Consider the following 19635-nt stretch of genomic DNA (forward strand, 5'->3'; position numbering starts at 1 on the left):
AAGCAGGGCAAACAGCAAGAATGCAGAACACAGGAAGTGATCAAAGAAACCAGGGAACCCAGTGAGGAGCACTGAGCACAGAGCAGGCCACTCAGCTAGAGCTCGTGAATGCTGGGCTAAGGCAGGTGGGCCACAGTTCAGCAGGTAGGTAGTTAGAAAGAACCCAAATATGGCCAAATCTTGGGAAGGGACAGAAGCGTCAATAGGAAGGTGCTGCTACTGGGCAGGCTAGAGGCAAACGAGGCCACTTTTCCTCACAGTCACTCCAGGGAAAGAAGAGAGATTCAAATAATGTAGACAGAAAAAGCTGAACCTTACAAGCAACTCCTCTCTCTCTCTCCTTACCCTAAGTGTAAACATCCCTTGAAAAAAACAACTTATTTTTAAGCATTAAATGCCCTGGGGACCTCAGCTAGGCATCCAGCGCTCCCCTCCCTTTATATACTAACAGTGGGTTTGCAAATGAAGAAATGCAAATAGGAGGCCTGGCTGAGCCAGATGAGGTTATAATGAACTGAGGAGTAATTCACTTAGCAAGAAAAAAATTCAATTTCTCCATTTCCTGCAACTTCATTGCAAGCTCTAAATACGGGGAGGGGGGGGAGTGTTTGCTCTAAGAAGTGACAGAGATCATTACTACTCTGACATGAAGAAGTCACAATGCTTCACTCTCATTCTTCAAGACAAATAATAAGGGCAGCTAACATCTGTGTGCCGGTGTACCAGGCACCATTATCCCGTTTCAGAATCCCTGCAACACCCTGGAAGGTGGGTACTTTACTAAACCCATTTTACAGAACAGGGACATGAGACTCAAAGAGCCCCAGTAGCTTGCCCACAGGATTTTTTGTGTGGCCAGAGGCTATGATATTTGACAATTTCCATTGTTGCAAAAAGTTGTATTGGACAGGACTATAATATATCAATTAAAAACAGCCAATTATTCTAAAGATACCTTTTCTGTTGTTATTCTTATATTTCAATTTATTTATTTTAATGTCATTTCACAATAAATTTATTTTCATTTGTGATAAACATGGGTCCTAGAGCAAATGAAGCCTGAAACATCGCTAGAGGTAAAAATGACAAAACTGAAGCTGTCCTACTTCTGGCACATCATGAGAAGGCAGGGTTCTTTGGAAAAGAATAATGCTGGGGAAAATCGAAGACAGCAGGAAAAGAGGAAGATCAAATAGGAACTGGATTGAATCCATGAAAGAAGCCACAGGCAGGAGTCTGCAGGAGCTGAGCAGGCTGTGAGGACAGGACATCACTCATTCATAGGATCACCAGTCAGGAGTCGGAGCTGACTTGAGCACGTAATACGCACACATATAAAATTTACCATCTTGGCCACTGTTAAGTGTACAGTTCAGTAGTGTTTAGCATATTAACACTGTTGGACAACCATCTAAAGATGCTTTTACTCAGATTTAGGTGAGGTTGAGAAAACCCTTTGAAGTGGTGAAATTGTGTACAGCTCAGTGGTTCTCAAGCCTGACTATACATTAGAATTACCTGGGGGTGCTTTTTAAAATCCTAATGGCCAGGATGCAACCCAGAGGCACTTAATCAGAACCTCTGGGGAGTAGGGTCCAGGCCTCAGTGTCTTATGGCTCCCAAATCCAATGCACCTGTCTCGGTAACCACGCTCATTCTACCAAAAGGAGCACACCTGCCCAGACCAGCTCCTCTAGCCAGACCCACTCCTCCAGCCCCCTGGAGACCCTTGTCATGGGGGACGTGGCAGGAAGGGAGTCCCAGGCCAAATCTACAGTCCACCTCCAGGAGGCTGCTGATGCTGCACAAGCTAATACTTTTACTGCTGGCCAAATTCTTTGAGCGAAAGAAAGCAAATAGAAAGACACACAACTCAAAAGGCACTCAACTGATTTTTTTTCACCCACTTAAACTAGACAGGAAAAGAAAAACCACTTAGAAACTATGACCAAGGCCGTATGTGCCAAGAGTCGGCACAGGAAGGAGTTTTTTTGGTGATCCCAGCAACTTCTCTAAACACAGACTCGTAATGGCTCTACTGACTCAACCCAAACTGGAGGGCTACCGGGACATAATTAAATACAGAAAGCTCTTTTACAAGGGAGTTCCAGGGCTGGACGCAAAATGAGTTCAAGGTAAGGAGTTCTCTTTGAGGAGCCATTTGAACTTTGGGTGAACTTATTCAATTCATGTAATTAGGAGGGGTTGTCAGGCTTGCATAGTCACCCTGCTTCAGGGACTAATGTATAAATGCGGCCCTCTGGCCTGTCATGGAGGCCCTTTGGGGACAAGGACAGGAGCCAAGGGTGACCGCCAGAGCCTGGGCCAAAGAATTATTTCCCCTCTGCATACCCAGGGAAATAAGAGGACAAGAGAATGCCAGGTTATCTGTTAGAAAAGATTGATAAGCGGGAGAAGGAAGGAAGCCACAATATATCAATATATCATAAATTAAACAATTTCCACAAAAGTGACAGCCAGATGGGAGCTACCCGCCCCACAACCGTCTTCACAGCAGCTCAGCTCAGGCTCACACATCCAGGCTGGGCCTGGGCTAGAGGCACAGAGATAAGCCCCATTTCTTCCTTGAGCCTCCTGTAGGACTCAGACAAGCGAAATGCCATCTTCTAGAAATAAATCCACACCCCCATCTCTACAGCAGGCATGTTCTAAAGAGCTCCAGCTTTATGATCAAATAGGCCAAGGTCCAAATATCAGTCCACTTCACCACGGCCTTAGACATGGCCTCTCGCTAAGCCTCAGTTTTCTCATCTGTAAAGTGGGGTTGATATGATGACATGAATCCAGGCACACCAGGCACTTGCCACAATGCCTGGCACATAGTAGGTTCCCACCAAGTTCCCTTCTGCCCCTGTTCACCACATGCAGTGAATATTGAGCACGTACTTACTACGTACAAGTGGCACTCCAGAGCATCCTAAACTGGGAAGCAACAGAGATGACACAGCTGCTTGCCAAGGCCTTCCCTGAGCTAAGAAGTGGGAAACACTGATAATGGGTGGGAGGCTCTGGAATCCACACTGGGTGGGTTTGGGTTTTGCTTTTTGGGGTTTTGGGGTTTTGTGTGGCACATACTCAGATGAAATCTTCCGCAGTCTCCTGCTAATTCCAGAGAGAACCCTGGCAATCAAATACAATGGGTTTCCTCAAGGCTTAGCCAATTAATTTACTCCATTTGTCTCTCTGCTTTGCTACTTAATAAGGCCATATCAGCAGTGCAATCTGCAAATCAGAGTTAAACTGCTTAAGGCATCAGTTCCCTTCAAGGAGCCCCAAATACCTCTTGTGTGATGTCCAAGGCAGCTGACTGTCCTCTGGCTTTTGTTTGCTTTGGGGAGAGGTATTTCTTTGTTTCTGCAGAGGTGTGGGTTTTAGGGAAAAGTGTCCTGAAGGCAGTTCCGAGAAATAATAGTGAACCTGAAATGATCTCATTTTTCCATACTCAATTCTGAACATCTAAAGGTCTTGCTACAGAAGGAATTTTGCCAGCTCTCACCCATCTCTGGGAAGATGGAAAAAGCCTAGATGAAAATTATAGATAAAGCATCTAATAGATCAATAGTTTCAACCTTTTCACCCTCCAAGCATTTTAAAAACCTCAAAGGAGCTAGCCAATTGGCAGATGCCATTTTAGCTTTTTCCTTTTGCCTATCCCAAGATGCAAAAGAAGAGTTCAGAGGCCAAGAGGTCAGCAGCTGAGAAGACACAATATGCATGAGCCATACTTAACTAAAAACTGTTCAGTGTTCATCTGAAATTCACATTTAACTGGGAATTCTGTATCTTCACTTGCTGAAATCATAGCATGGAACTTGGTGCTTGCAATCCTGCTGATGCTTAATAAATACTATAGAGTTTTGGGTATGTGTTACGCACATAAGAACCGAGTGATAGCTGAACCAGGCAAAATTCAAACTCAGCTTACCTTCCATGCAAACCATGATCCAGGACTGACCTTCTCTCTGCATTTGGGGCATTACTAACTGGCATTGCAGAACATCAAGCAACTAGTTCTAAACTATTTGGTTAAATATGATGAGGGATTTTCCCACAGAAACACTCAAACCAAGATAAAAATAAATAAATAAACTATTTCTTACCAAACCTGGAGAAAATATATTTGCACCAAAGAAAACCAAAATGATTGTTCTACATAGAACAGGCCCTAAATCTCTGAACAGGCACCCATTCCGGGCAGTTCCCTGCTGCCAGTTTTATGACATCCTTACTTCAACTTCTCCCAGAGGCCCAAACTGAGGAAGCTGTAAAACCCTGGACAAACACAGCCATTTGCTAAGAGAAAAGCCAGCATGGGGCTCATCTGTACTTTACAAGGGCTTTGCTTGGCCTGTGTTTGTGTGTCACCACTTACAGAGTGGCCAGCCTCCCTCAGAGCACCTGGCCACTGGCAGAGGCCTTGGCTGGGTTGTTGGTATCTTCCTAAAGGACACGTTTTGTGAAAAGTCATAGGACAGCTTGCAAGGACTGACTGACGCCCTTCCCCAGGCTGACCTCAAGCCTTTCCTTCATGGCCACCATATTGTATTTGATGTCAGCTACTAATGGCCCAGAGGAAAAGCAGCTCTCCCAGGGTGGGCCCTGTGGATCACTGGCTCCTGGAGACCCAGCGAAAGGCCTTCCACAGAGCAGGCCCTCGAAAAACACCGAGGAACCGAGGAAGTAAGCCTCTCTTCTAACAGGAACCCCAAAGCCAAAGCAGGAGGGAGAAAAAAACCCTGAAATCATTATCCAGTGCTGGACCCACTACCCACATTCTTGATCTTATGATATGTGAGGGAAAATATCATGACATGCCTTTGAACCACAAAAGATTTCCATGGAATTCAAGAAGTCCCTTTAGCAGTTCTAATTTTAGGCAGAACTTAGGAGAGAGGATACTGGTGGCAAACAGAGGTGGGGGCAGCGGAGGGGGACTAAACAAGGCCCCTATTCTGCTCAGCACAGGTGCTGGTAACAGGACACCCCTGTCTAAGTGAGACCTGGGTGGGGAATTCAAGGTGTGGTTGGGTGTTTTTTTCACTCAGTCACATTACATAACCCCAAACACACTCTCCAACCTGGTACAAAGTTCTCCCTGCATCAGGCCCAATTCAGCCCCTGACATGCTGATTCTTGAGCAAGAAGGCTGAGAAAAATATTTGACTTTAGCATCCAACTGTTTTTTAGTTAATTATTAAAAGAAGAAAGACAGCCACAGGGTGAGCTGCCCCCAAGTTTGGCCAGAGTCTCCTGGTCCTAAGACCCCCCAAACATCTATGCGGATTTAATTACTTAATTTTTAAAAAATAACCAATTAAAAAGTACAAATATCAAATCAGTGTGTTTACACCTGAAAGTAACATACTGTTCTATGTCAATTATGTCTCAATTTAAAAAAACAGTTCACCTGTATTTTCCCAGGACTTGGATTGAAATTCCAAAAAGATTCCAGGGCCTCCTTAATGCAGTCACCATTATCTAAACATCAGAAGTCAGTCAACTGACTTTCCACACACAGTCACTTCCAGCTGCTGTTCCCCGGGACAAGCAGGAGATGGGCCTGTGCCTCCAGCCACGTGAGTCTCTTGCCTCCCCTGTTCCTTTGGGATCTGCTCGCAGCAGACGACTTGATTTATGTGGATGGGCGGAAAGGCAGCCAGTAAGCGATTTTGCACACCACCATTCATTACTGACCACCACCACAGTAGGGTGGAAGAAAGGGAAAAAACACAAGGTTTCCTCTCGTCAAGGAATCAATAAGTTATTTAACAGCTGCATTCCCATGGGAGGAAAACGAGGGTTTCTTCTGCAGCCCTCCCCCTGAAAAGGCTCAAACGCACATCCTAACAGCCGGGGACTTAACCAGATGAAGGATCGTTAGAAGAAAGCAGAAAGAATCTTCACTAGCTTTTCGATGTCTTGAGGTTCCTTGGTTTTGGAAGATGGATGGTGGTAGGCCTTGACATTACTCTATTTCTTGTGTTGGTGGTTTTTTTCCTCCAAAGAGGAAATTAACTCCCTTCCTGTGCTGCTGCTGTTCATTTTGGAGAATCAAATGCTACTAAAAAAGCCATTTTCTGTATCTTTCCTCACCCCGGTCCAACATCACTTAAAAAATAACCTAAAATTTTTCTCAAGGTGGCATTCAAATGGGTTTCCACCATTTACACTTGTCCTTCAGAGCAAAGAGAAAGAGTACCAAAGGCACCATAAACCCACCATGAGAGTTCAAATAGGAGAAAAAGCAGATAAGCAGGTCAGTAGAAAGTCGGCTGATTTCAGATATTAAAAACTGACTTTTATTGCTGGCAACTTTGAACATATGCATACTATATATTGCTTATCCTATATGCCCAAATTTGAAAAGTCCCTTTTAAAATGTCACTGTCATCTAATTCATGAAGCAGTCTTTTAAGAAGAAAGCTCCATGAAAATATTCAGCAACTGTCTTATGAATAAACAATCTTGAAAATCAGACACCCCCCTCTTTTCCTTCTCTCTCTACTCCCCAAAAGTCTGAAGTTCTGTAGACCCAGAGGCATGTTTTAGTTTTCTACTCCACCTTGCTTTTAAAATCTTTGCTGTCAAAACAAAACAAACAAAAACCTTTAAAATAAATGTCTTCCCACAGGATGTTGAACAAATGCTGCTACATTCAAAGGGAAAGAGCTCAGGAACCACAAACTATAGATCCAGCACCGAGGGGACATTAAATAAGTCTTTATTTTTAACTGGAATCTTGGGGAGGAAAACACTGGGCAACTCAGCACCCACAAATCCCCCAGGGCCACAGTGCTTCAGGGTAGCCATGGGACAGCAGGTGGAAAGCAGAAGGGCCCACCCTGTGGTGAGTTACCTTCAGAAGGGCTTTGGACTCAAACCAGTAAATGGGAAGAACCAAGCCTAGATTCCGGATTAAGGAACAAAGAGAGAGAAAAAACTCCAGATGTGAGCACTCTTGGGACTGCAGTGGATAGACCTAATAGGTCACTGGGTTCTTGCTACTGGGGGACTAGAAACATCCATTTCTTTCCTCAAAAAAACACAAGCAGCTTTACCAGCCCATCTCAAATTCTTCCCCTAGTGATCAGAATAGGCATGTGCCTCAAACCAAATCTTGTTTGATTATAAGGCATGTAGAATTTAAGTTAACCAGAAATACTCTAATAAGAGTCCAAAGCGGCACAGATCTTTGTCTCAAAAGAGCACTTCAATAGTGAATTGGGGGCAAAGGAATGCAAGGGGCTGTCTTTGAACAGAGGATAATCTAACTAATTCCAAGTGGCTGGATTAGAGGCATTCCCAGGCAAGCAGGGTATCTTTGAAGATAACACTACACGAATGTCAATTTCTGACAAAAGGCACAGGCTCTGTAGAAGGATTTCAAAATAGACAAGACCAGGACAGAGGCACCTTGGAAAAGTTCACCCTGGGCAAGGTGGCAGTTGGTTCTAAAAGGGGGAAGCAGCCGGTGACAGCTGAGCATTCCTTCCCAAAGTCCATCTCCAAGGCCAAACCCTCTCCAAACCTTACACTTCATCAGACAAAAGCTCCTCCCCGCACCCAGGCAGCGGCTGAAGAGGGGCTGTCCACACCCACTCGCTGCACAGCTTCCAAACCTGCCCACTCCTTTTGGAAGCTGAGCTTTTAATTAAACACCACCTCCCCGGATGTGTTGAGGCAAACTGAGGCTGGGCTAGAGCCAAAGAGAAGCTCCCTAAATACACATGAAAAAAAAAAGCCCCCCACCGCCCCCAATTCCCACCTCCAGCCCGCTCTCAAAGCTGATTATATTTGCTTTGGGTAAGTAACAGAGGGCCTTGGTCTATCTCTGTGCACCAGAAAAATCCACATCGAAGGATCAGGCTATCCCCCCAGTCCCACCCTTCCCAGGAAAAAGCCAGGGTGTTGTCCTCCACCCCCAACACACGCGTGTGCGCGCGCACGCACACACACGCGCACACACACACAATTTTCACAATCCTTCCAAGATAAAACCTGGAGTCTGTGTGTGGTGGGCTGGGGAGGGGGGGTGGATACAGTTGCGTGGACCCCAATCTTGCCTTCAGGCTGGGAGCCTCAGTCAGGGGAAGGAGGGGCCCCTGCAAGGCTGCTAGGGGAACTTCTGCTCCGCGCCTCGGGGGAGGCCCGAGGGAAGGCACGCACACCCGCACCAGCTTTGCAACAGCCTAATTAATACCTAATTTGCTCAGCCCCCCCGCCCCAGGTGAACCTGAAAGCCAAGGAAGGAAAGCGCGGCTTCCCTCCCAGTCTCTCGGGCCGAGAGCTCCTTCCCGAGGTCGGGCAGAGCCCCCAACACCGCACCAGGCGCCCCTCCCCGTACCCGAGGGAATCAGGTGTCCGCCCAGGCATCCAGCCTCCGCGGGTCGCAGACACTCGGTCCAGCGACAGACAATGGAAAACTTGGATCCGGGGCCCTGAGCCCCCCCAGGGAAACGAGATGGGGCCGTCCCATGGGACAATGAGCGAGGAGAGGGGAGGGGGCGTCAGACACTCCCGTGGAAGCCAACCGCCCGGCGACCCAGCAGAGGCCGGAACGGCGCCCCGGGTGAGCAGGTGACACCCGGGCCGCAGCGCTCCCGCAGGTGGCTATCGGCAACCGCGCAGACCAGGACGCGGCGGCCGGCCCAGGGCGGGGGCGAAGCACCGCCGCCAGGTCAGCGCGCGGCTGCCACCGCCGCAGCCGCGCCCCCGGCGACCTACCTTCATGTCGCTAATGATGGTCTGGAAGAGGCCTCCGAGCGCGCTGCATTCCTTCTCAATCACAGCCTCCATTTTCCCGGCGCCGGCAGGGACAGGACACACACTCTGGGCCGCCCGACTGTGCGCGGGACCGGGGCTCGCTCACCCCGGGAGGAATCTCACCCTCCGAGTCCCCCACCTCGCACTCGCAGCCTCTCCTGCAAAGAGGACGAAGTGGCCGAGTTCGACTGTTCTCCGCCCAAAATAATAACGATAATTGAAAAAGCCAAACCGCTCTGTAGGTGACTCGCCTACATGCAACGCTCGGCTCCTGGCCTTAAAAACGCCCGGAGAAGGCTGACAATCAGACGGCCACTGGTGCCCACGACGGAAACGGCAAAGCCCATCTTGAAGCAGAGAAAACCGCCCGCTGACCCACGGCCAGCGCCATTTAAAAAATGCAAGGTTTTCTAAATTAATAGGCTTTTTTGAAATTTTTTAAAAAATCGCCGCACAGCAGAGCGGGTTAGCTCGCAGCGCCCGGATCTGTTGCTCGCAGCCGCGGCCGCCGCCTCCTTTTCACTCCTGCGCGCGGGGCCCGGCGCTCGCTCTGGCTCGGCTCCCGGGGACGTTCCGAGAGGCGCACGCGCGCTCGTAGCCGTGCGCCCGCCGCTGGGGCGCGGGGAGGGCGCGCGCGGGGGGCGGGGCTGGGAGCGCGCGCCCGCGAGGCGCGTGGGGCGCGGGCGGCGGAGAGGAGCGGGCGGCGGTGCGGCGAGGATCCGAGCGCGGCGGGAGCCTCCACCTCCGAGCGCGCACAGGGCACCTTCTCCTGCGCCGGCTGCGGGTGGCGGCGCGGAGAGGGCGTGTCAGCTCCAGGCCAGGGAATGCCCACCCCACAATGGCTGCGAGCGCCCGGAGCGGAGGGTGCACCAGCCGCTGCCCGGGGACTCACGGTGGCCAAGCCTTGCTGCTTACAGTGTGCGCTCAGTAGGGCGAGAAAGCTGCTCCTGCTGCTGCTGCTGCAGTTTTCTCAGAATTGGCCTGGTCTGTGATAACAGGACTGCAATGCCAAGTCACGACTGCAAACAGCCAAATATGTCATTTAAGGAGAGTTCGGGGCGTGTCCTGCAGCGGGATGCGGAGTTCAATAAAGTTGCAGGAGGCTGGGAAAGTGGATTGATTTACCCCTGCAAAATAAATGGCATTAGAGCATTATGCTGAGTGCCCGTGGCTTGAATAGTTTTTCAGACCCACTAAGGCCACTGGTGTTGGTATAACTGCAGAGAGCCCTGTTGGGAGGTTTAACCTAGAAAGAGGGCAAATGTGCCCAAGTTGACTTGGGAGCTGGTGGTTCATTTTCACAGCTCCACCGCCTAACTGCCCAGCCAAGATCCCTCATTTAGATCAACATCAAATAGTCAAGGAGGAGGGGAGCCCAATGAGCAGCTTTTAAAAGACCTTAAAATATAAGCACCTAACTCTGGGCTGTTCCCTCGAACCTTGAGCTGGAACGTTGGAAGAACAAAACACAACAAAAGGAAAATACTGAAGAAACTATAAGCAAAATGTTATGGACTTGTGTCAGACGCCGTGATAGGAAAAGTTCTGGCTTTGAAAAACTGCGTGAATCAAAAGGACGCTCAGAGAGGCATATCACAGCTCAGAAGATCATTTTCCCCTGGGCCGCTCTGCCCAGCTCTTAACCACAACTCCTTTCACCTCTCTCCCCAAAATCATAAGGAGTGTCACTTCTGGAATTAACTGATCTCTTGGGCAACGCTGCTAGATCCTATTCCATAAGGTCATTTGGATGTGTAGTTCTCATCATCACCTTGCCAATAACAGTGCCTGACACATAGTTTGCTCTCAATCATCATTATTATGACTTTAATACTATAGATATTACAGCCATCAAGATCACTGCTTTACATGGAATGGAGTAAGGAATCTCAGAGAGAAGGGGGGAAAGGGGAGAAGATGTACCAATGAACTTATATGCATATATACATTGCCCAAGGACACAGACAATAGGGTGGTGAAGGCCTGGGGTGGGGCAGGAACTGGGGAGAGGGGGGCAAGAGGGGGAAAAGAGGGGGGACATTTGTAATACTCTCAACAACAAATTTTTTTTTTTTTTTTAAAGATCCCTGCTTTTCAAGCCAGATTGCCTGGGTTCGAACTCCAGTTTGCAATCTAACTTCATGGCCTTGGGCCATACTAACTGGGCCTCAGTTTTCTCATCTGTAAATGGGGTAAAGATAGCACTACTTCATAGGGCTGTCCTGAGCTTCACCTAGACGAATATATGTAAAGCATTTAAAGCAGTTACTGGCATAGAGTAAGTAAGCACTTAATAAATCTTATCAACAGAGATTTATTGCAGCACTGTTCTCAATAGCAGAGATATGGGAACAACCTAAATGTTCATAACAGATGAATGGATAAAGAATGTATGGCATATACATGCAATGGGATATTATTAGCCTTAAAAGGGAAGGAAATCCTGCAATATGCGACAGCATGGATAAACCTTGAGGACATTATGATAAGTGAAATAAGCCAGTCACAAAAAGACAAATACTTGATGATTCCACTTATATGAAGTATGTAATAAAATAGTCAAACTCATAGAATCAGAGAATAGAATGGTGCTTGCCAGGGGCTGGGGGTGGGTGCTAATCAATGGGCATCAAGTCTCCATTACATAAGACAAGTTCTAGGGATATGCTGTACAACACATACTTACAACTAACCATACTGTATTGGACACTTAAAAATGTGTTAAGAGTTTGTTCATGCTCTGTTCTTACCACACTGAAATAAAATTTTGAAAAGAAGGGGGAGGGAGAAGAGGGACCAGGTAAAGACTCATTCCAACTCTTGTCCCAAGGGCACGTGGCAAACCTATAATGTTGGCGTGCTGTCCCTCTGACATTGCCAGGGGCCAACTGTGTACAACGTAAGTGTTTTGTGTGTATTATAGCTAATCCTCACCACAACCTTATGAAGGAAGTTGTCATACTAGCCTTCATTTTACCACTGGAAAGTGGCAGGCAGGACATTACCCTTGGTTTTCTGACTCCCATGCCTGAGTCTCACTTCTGCCCAGTCTCCAAGCCCTCCTGGCACAAGGGGCTACTGACTTAGCCCAAAGAACACTGTGTTCAGCTTTCCTGCCACACACCTGAATTCGGATGCCCTGAACACACAACCTTAGCAGTGTCTGCAAAGCACATCCCTCGTGTCTCCTTTTCCCTGGGGCCTCTCCTGGCCTGGGGACTGAGAAGCAGGCCCCTGTCTTTCGTGAGAAAGTGAAGCATCCAAAACCAACTTGACAGGGAGCCTGAGAAAGTTCCACCAGGCAGGAAAGGCCCAGAGATGGGACAACATTTGGCATTTTTAATAAGCCTGGGGCCAGGCTGGTAAACCGGGGGATTTTGAGCAGAAAAATGACAAGGTCATATTTACACCCCTTATATTAATTCTTTCCCCATATTTGAGCATTCCTCTAACTTTCTCCTTGCTTTGGAACACCCAGCATTCACTGGGCAGACATCAAGACCCGATTAACATGTAATTCCTCCCAGAAGCTTTTGCTTTTTTTTGGTTTTGTTTTGTTTTTTAATAGCTCCTAGAAGGAGGAACCCAAAGGAATGAATCCCTACCAGAGGAATTTCAACCTCTGTGATTCTGGGAAGGAGAGATTGGGAGGCAATGACGCCTTCCCAAAACAGTCCCATCACCCTCCTTCACCCGGGGAAGGTGGGTCAGGATGTCTGCCACCATCTCCTCCACCATCTCCTTGCTCTGTGACCTCTAGCAGGCTGTTTGATCTTTCAAGCCAGCCAGATTCTGCCAGATTCCTAACTGATGGGCTGTTCCCAGGATTGAAATGGATGTCAAGTGCCTAGCACGTAGGAATGCTACACACAAGAGTCCCCTTCCTTCCCAGAAGTGATTCTCAGCCCTGACTGTATCAAGGGCCCTGCCTGGTCCCCGAACTTGGCAGCAATTGGAATCACCTGGGGAGTTTTAAATCACCCTGCCTGGGCTCCACTCCCAAGGGGGCTGATTTAGTGGGTCTGGGCTGTGCCCTGAGCATCAAGACTTTTTAAAGCGTTCCAGATGATTCTAATATGCAGCCAATTTAAGAATTTGAATCTAAAGAACTTGAAAAGAAGATTTTCATGCCCACATCCCACCCCTAAACAATTAAAGTAGAATCTCTGGGGACTGGGATCCAGACTTTTAAAAATGTATCATACATATTTTATTCCATCCTCATATAAGGATATGGAGAATGTGTGTGTGTATTGTCATTATTTATTTTACAAAAATGGGATCACACACACATTCTTCTGGATTTTGCTGTTAACACTTCTTGTTATCAATGATTTCTGTAAAAATCCCTCCAGGTCAATTAATATTATTCTAACACATTCTTCTTTGTCTTTTAATTTTTTCATGTTGATGGAATTTCAGACACACAGAAACACTGCAAGAGTAGGACAGAGGTTTCTCATTTGCCCTTCATTAGATTCCCCAGATGTTAACCCTTTATGATATTTGCTTCATGCTTGGGGATGCTTTCAAAGCTCTTCAGGTGACTTTCATGTGAGGCCAGATTGCTATGGTGAGGCCCCCCAGGGTTGCTATGAGACTTCAGGTGCTGTTTGTGACACTCGTGTGCCTAGTGAAGGATTTTGCATAGGAGGCAGCTGTGCAAGGTGGGTAAGAGGGTGGGCCCAATGTCAGGCTGCCTAGATTTGAATTCTGCCTCCTTCACTTCCCAGCTTTCTGTGCCTCCATTTCTTCATCTGTAAAATGGGTAATAAAAATGCTAACTCCAATGGCTGTGTGGGGACTGAATGGGGTTACTTAGTCTCGTACTTGGCACACAGTATGACTCAATAAAAGCTAGCTATGAGTATGTGTTGGTCATTACCATAGCTCATCTATGAAATAAAATTGGTTTAAGCTTGCTCTGTAAGCAAATTCTTTATGAGCCCAGAGGCACTAAAGCTCTTAGAAAGACTGAAGAGTTGTCAGTATATAAAGTGCCACAAATTTAGAAACTGAATCCCCTTTTGAAAATGAAACTAACAAGAATCAAGAAATAGTATCTATCACAATAACTCACCCGAAGAGATGTTTTGCATGTGTTTGTGGATGGTGGCCTAGGATACACCCAGGTATAACCTCAGAGCGCAGAATGTGCCACTGGGTCAGGAAAGTAATGAAAGAAGGTGTGGCCTCATGAACTGGTTGGTTGCTAGGCCAAAGTGATGCTGGAACAGCGGGGGCACAAGCCTGTGACTATGGGGCTCAGACAGTGTACCTGTGTGAAGCAGGCCAGGTGTAAGCCCACAGGAGGCAGGGGAACCATAGTGACCTAGAGAGCAAGTCCTCCGGCTGCGCCCCAGTCCAAGGCCAGGTGGGAATGTGGACCCTTAATTGCCACATGTTCCAATCCTTCCAGAGGAACTGAAACTTTGAATCTTGGTGTGAAGTTTCCTCCAAACCAAAATACTTTTAAATTTCTAAATTGTAAAAAACTCCTCTGCAAGCAACCTCTGATCATGGAAGGTGAGTATGGGGTCCGGTTCACAGGGAAGGTGAAAAAGAAGATGGAAGAATTGGTGTTTCTCTGGGACCCTATCTGATGGATCCAGACCACCAGGAAAGCGTGTTTGCCCTGTAGTGGGATAGGACAGTTCAATTCAATTCCTGAGACGTTTCTTGAGCACTTACTCTGTGACAAGCCACTCCTGTTGTCCAGGGCCATTGAATGTACTCCCCCTTGTTTATAGTCACCCAAGCTGTCTAATGACCACCAGCTTAGCTTCTCGGTTACCTTGATATTAAGAATGGCACTCTGAGGAGAGCAGATATCCCCACTGCAAATTACAGAACTAGGCAGTTCCCTCCCTCTTCTGGAACTTCTCTCTTTCTGTTCCACCCAAGCATGATGAGAAAGAGGACCATGTTGTAAGTAAGATTTGAGTTCTGGTTAGAGAAGCAATAAAAGAACATGAAAAGCATATTATTTTAGAAAACCTTTAGCATACAATAGGAAGCAAGTGAAAAACATCTAATTATTTCCAATTAATCAGAGGCGTCTGAGTTCACCTAAAAACGGAAAATATTACACATACACAAAACCCAATATTTTGTGATATATACACAATGAAAAGGGGATTTCCAGTTTTTATGAAGAGCCGGATTCTACAACCTGACACCTCTTCCTGCTATAGCCATGTAGACATGTCAGGTAAAATGTAACCAGAATCCTTTCAATTCCATGGCAGAACTAGCCCGAAAGAAGGGAAGTCCTTAGGGGCCAGAAACAAAGAGGAAGCTGGAAACCAGAAGAGAATGCATGAAAGCTGATGCTTCCATTGCCCTGGGAGGAGTCCTTGGTTTCGGTAATCTAGGGGCCTGGGTGTTTAACCCCAAAGGGGGACTAGAAAAAGAGGCGCTGGGCCCACGTAAGGAGGGAAGCGCTGCTGAGAGCCCCTGCAGGGTCAGGACCTGTGACAGCACAGCTCCAAGGACAGGCGGAGCAAGAAGCAGTGTGCCCACCAGCACAGGAAGCTGACACAGAGGAGTCATAGTCTCGGTCTGGGCTCTGGGTGGGTCCAAAGCATCCAGGGAGAATTTGTAACCAAGGCCTGCAGCACAGCTTTGTTTGGGGTTTGAATTTGCCTTACCTTGAATGGATCCCAAATGCCCAAGATGAGAATTGATGTGAAAGCTTGGCACTGGCCTAAAATAATCCTGGGTAGCCTGGCAGAAGCTAATGAGAAATGGCTCTGAGGGGACGCACCGTCAGCCAAGTCCTCATGAGTTTCCCACAGATAAAGGCCCTGAAATGAGCTCATAATTCAAAAATTATAAATTGTGCAAGGAACAGACTGCTGGTCATGTTCAAGAGTCAGCAGACACAGCTAAACCATCAGAGCTAAAGAGAATCCAACAGTCTAGTAGATAAAGATGTTTTAAATGATTGAAATATCAAAGAAGGATACAAAAAACACAAGATGCTATGAAAGGACGGAACAAAGAATTAAATAGACTGACTAGCAATGAAAAATACAGTCACTGAAGTTACCCTATATATTTGAACTATATATGGACAGGTTAGGGAGCAGAACAGACACAGAGCTGAGAAGGAAATTTTTTATCAGAAAGATCAGAAGAAAGCACATAGAAATAAAGTAGAAAAATAGAAAAGAGGTTAGGAAACAAGAAGGACATAATGAGAAGAAAGCATATTGTTAGAGGATGGGGGAAGGGGAAGAAGCTATTCCAAGAGATTTTGGCAGAGAATTTTCCAGAGCTGATAAAATATATAAATCCTCAGATTTGAGGTACACAGCACATTCTGGACAAGATAAACCCAATGAATAAATGTTTTCATGCTGAATTCTCTTAATGAAAATTGGTCTTTAAAAAAATTTTAAACTTTTATTAATTTGATGCTAACTGAACATAAAATAAATGAACATAAAACATCATTTTGGTTAACTCAGAAGGTAAGATAAACTCCACTGAAGTGGAAATACACAGGAAAGGTATGTACATTTAGGCAAATATTCTAAATTCTGTATTAGGTTAATGGTTATGAATGAAAATTGTAATTTGTACTATATACTCATTTCCTTCAAACTGGCACAGAAAAAAAGAACCCTTACAATAATTTTTTTTAATTGTATTTACTGGAACATCCTGTTGGGAGGTGGGGGAAGCAGTAAAGTCACTTATTATTAGGACTAACAGACATCTTCAGAAACTGAAGGAGGGTGTGACATCTAGCAGAGTCACTGTGTTGACCACACTTTTTCTTTTAAAATTTCTCTTTCAGGCTGTTTATCTGGAGTTTTGTGTCAGGAGGGTACTGGCAGGAAACAGATGGCCCATGCAACCGAAAATAGAGGAAATTTAAGACAGAAACTCTTTACAAGGACATGGCCAGGGTCTAGGGAAGCCAGGGGACAGTGCAATTCTGGGGGCCAAGGCGGGAAGCCGTCACCACTCCTGGGCCTGAAGGACAAGAGCAGGGGGTGGAGCCTGGAACTCAGAGAGGCAGCTGCAGGGAGAGGTCTGCCTCCTGGACCTGTATGTAGCCCTTGGTGGAGCAAATGTTGGGGACCAAACCCCAACAGAACCAGGACCCCTGTCTTGCCCAAGACAGTTTGTTTACCTCCATTGTTCATGCTCAAAAATGTCCCAGTTTGGACAATAAATTATTTGACCACTTGCACAATGGAGCTTGTTGGTAAACAGTCCATAGAATCAGCTTCCTGGGGAACAAGACAAAGTCAAGAATGGAAAATGGATTGGGGGTGGGAAGAGTAATGGAAAATACTCAGGACAGGCATCCCCTGCTGAGTTGTAAAATTTTTTTTAAAGCAGCTTTATGGAAATGTTATTCATATACCATAAAATGCACCCTTTTAAAGTATACAATTCTGTGATTTTTAGTATATTCACAGTTGTGCAACCATCACCACAACTAATTTTAGAACATTTTCACGTTAGAACATCTGCCCTCAAAGCCACTTCATACCCATTAGCAGCCACTCCCCATTTCTTCCCTGACCGCCCCATGCCCCGCCTAGGCAACCACTAGTCTACTTTCTGTCTCTATAGGTTGGCCTATTCTGGACACTTCATATAAATAGACGTATACAATATGTGGCCTTTTGTGCCTGTCTTCTTTATCTTAGCATAATGTTTTCAAGGTTTATCCATACTGTAGCATGTATCAGTACTTCATTCCTTTCCATGGCTGAATAATTTTCCATTGTACGAATACACCACCTTTTGTTTATCCATTCCCCATTGATGGACACTGGAGTTGTTTCCACTTTTTGGCTCTCATGAACAAAGGTGCTGTAAGCATTTGTGTATGAGCTTTAGTATGGTCACATGTTGTCAATTCTCTTATTTATAGCACTAGAGTGGAATTGCTAGGTCATATGGAAAATCTATTTGTAACCTTCTGAGGAACTGTCAGACTGTTTTCCAGTAAATTTTTTTTATTCCATATAATTCATAAGGTTTTTCACAACATAAAGTAGCTCTAATTGAAGTCTTTGTCAGTCTATTCACAACAGTGACACCATCCATCTGCAAGAGTCCTGGCTGCTTTGTCATCCCCAACTAGTCATTGGTGGTGTAGTAAATCTCTCTGTTACTTAGTATAGTTCCCATAGCAAGCTGTTCATTGATTCTAACAATAGCATGATTTGAGACACTTAAAAATCTCATTTTAGAACAATCCCATTGTTTAGATGTTTCTAGCACTAAGACTCCCAGGTAAACAAAATTCTATACATCTGTCTCAGAAGTTTGGCTAGCAGGATTCTGTCACTCAGGGTCAATTACCCCTAGATTCACTAACAAGGCTGAGATTCTGGACCTGCTAAGCTACATTCTGGTTTGTTTGGAAAGCAGAGTATGTGATATGGCATAAGAATTAGGCAGGCATTAGGGCAAGATGCTGGGCACCAGCAATTTAGCATCTGTAGTCTCTGCCCACTTTACACACTTAGTGACTTAGGTGGCTTTAAGGGCCTCCTCTCCCTGGCAATGCCACAAGCATGCCTGCGATTTCAGATTTTACCAGGGAAGATGCATGTTCCTTTCTCCTGTGTCTTGAGCTTCTCTTTGAAATCAACAGCAAAAACAAGAGCACAGGAGATCTGTCTTTAATGGGGCTAATGTGCTAGGGTGGAATGGGTTTTGGAAGTTATAGAGATTCAAGTTCAAATCCTAATGCTTCCAGATTTCATCTGTGTCCGAAAACAATGCCCTGCCCTGCCCATGCCATCATCAGTAAAATACAAACCATAAAACCCACTTATAAATCTTGAGGATTAGAGAGTATGTGGTCACAAGCCTAACCTGTAACAGGCACTCAGAAGGGGGCTGTTTTTCTAAAGGTTCTTCTTAAGGTACTCCCTCTTTAGATTTCAATAAGGGAGGTTTCGTTTGGGGTAAGTGGGGTGAGTTTAGGCCTCTGAGTCAGGAGATATTTAATCAATTGTTTCAAAGCAGTTCTGCCTTGTTTACTTTTAATAATGGGTTTGTTTGCCTTTAATAATAAGAACCAGACCCAGCCCTCCTACTTTCTGAAGTTTGTGAGCAAATGATGCTCGTGAGCGGGAGCTCAGTAGCAATCTTTATAGCCACAAGTGGCCAGCAGCCACAGGTGACAAGTGAAAACAGGTTTTGTGCAGGGAAACATTTCTTTTGCAGAGGCTAATGATATTTACCTGCAACCCTATACACCAGCTTCAAAGGCAAAGGTGAGCATTACCCAGCTAATGAGCATAACACCCCCCTAGCTCCCTGTCCCCAGGGCAGGAACGATGCCACCTTGTAATCTCCCCAACTGATGCCTGTAGGGAGATAGAGGAAGAAAACAGGGTTTGCCCACCTGAGCCTAAGTGGCTGTGTGATCCCAGGGGAGCCACAGATCCTCACAGGACCTCACTTAGCTCATTTGTAAAATGAGAGGGTTGGCCCCTTCCAGGTGATGGTGAAGGTGGTTTCCATGTGACTCTGGCTGACCTCCAGGCCTGATTTTAGGCTCTCCCTGGATTCTCTGCCAGCATTAGATATATAGGTGTATGCATCTGCCTCTGCCTACATGAGTATGTTTATGTATTGGAAACTTCTGGAAAGAGAAGTGAGGGAAGGGATGGGTGTTATCTGCTCCAGGCAGTGACTCAAGGAGGCTGCACAGTGAATGGAGAAAGTCACTGCTCGGATGCTGCTTACTGCTTCCCCTTGAACAACACTGGGGTTAGTGGTGCTGACCTCCTCACACAGTAAAAAATCCATGTATAACTTTGGCTCCCCCTATCCTTAACTACTAATAGCCTACTGTTGACCAAAAGCCTT

General features: G+C 46.1%; 1 protein-coding gene across 8 annotated transcripts in view; it reads right to left on the reverse strand.

The window, feature by feature from the left end:
* Nucleotides 1-9060, reverse strand: part of MTSS1 (MTSS I-BAR domain containing 1) — a 136205-nt gene extending 127145 nt beyond the window's left edge. For 7 of the 8 annotated variants that reach the window (XM_087825480.1, XM_087825479.1, XM_087825478.1 and 4 more), the window contains exon 1: nt 8746-8922. In XM_087825480.1, the coding sequence (XP_087681606.1) occupies nt 8746-8817 (72 nt within the window). In that variant the 5' untranslated portion in view covers nt 8818-8922. Of the gene's footprint in view, nt 1-8745 lie in introns of all 8 variants that reach the window. The other variant, XM_087825481.1, reaches the window with a different exon arrangement.
* Nucleotides 9061-19635: the final 10575 nt, after the last annotated feature.

This window comes from Miniopterus natalensis, chromosome 16 (genome assembly GCF_054644295.1).
Source record: "Miniopterus natalensis isolate mMinNat1 chromosome 16, mMinNat1.hap1, whole genome shotgun sequence".
NCBI lineage: Eukaryota > Metazoa > Chordata > Mammalia > Chiroptera > Miniopteridae > Miniopterus > Miniopterus natalensis.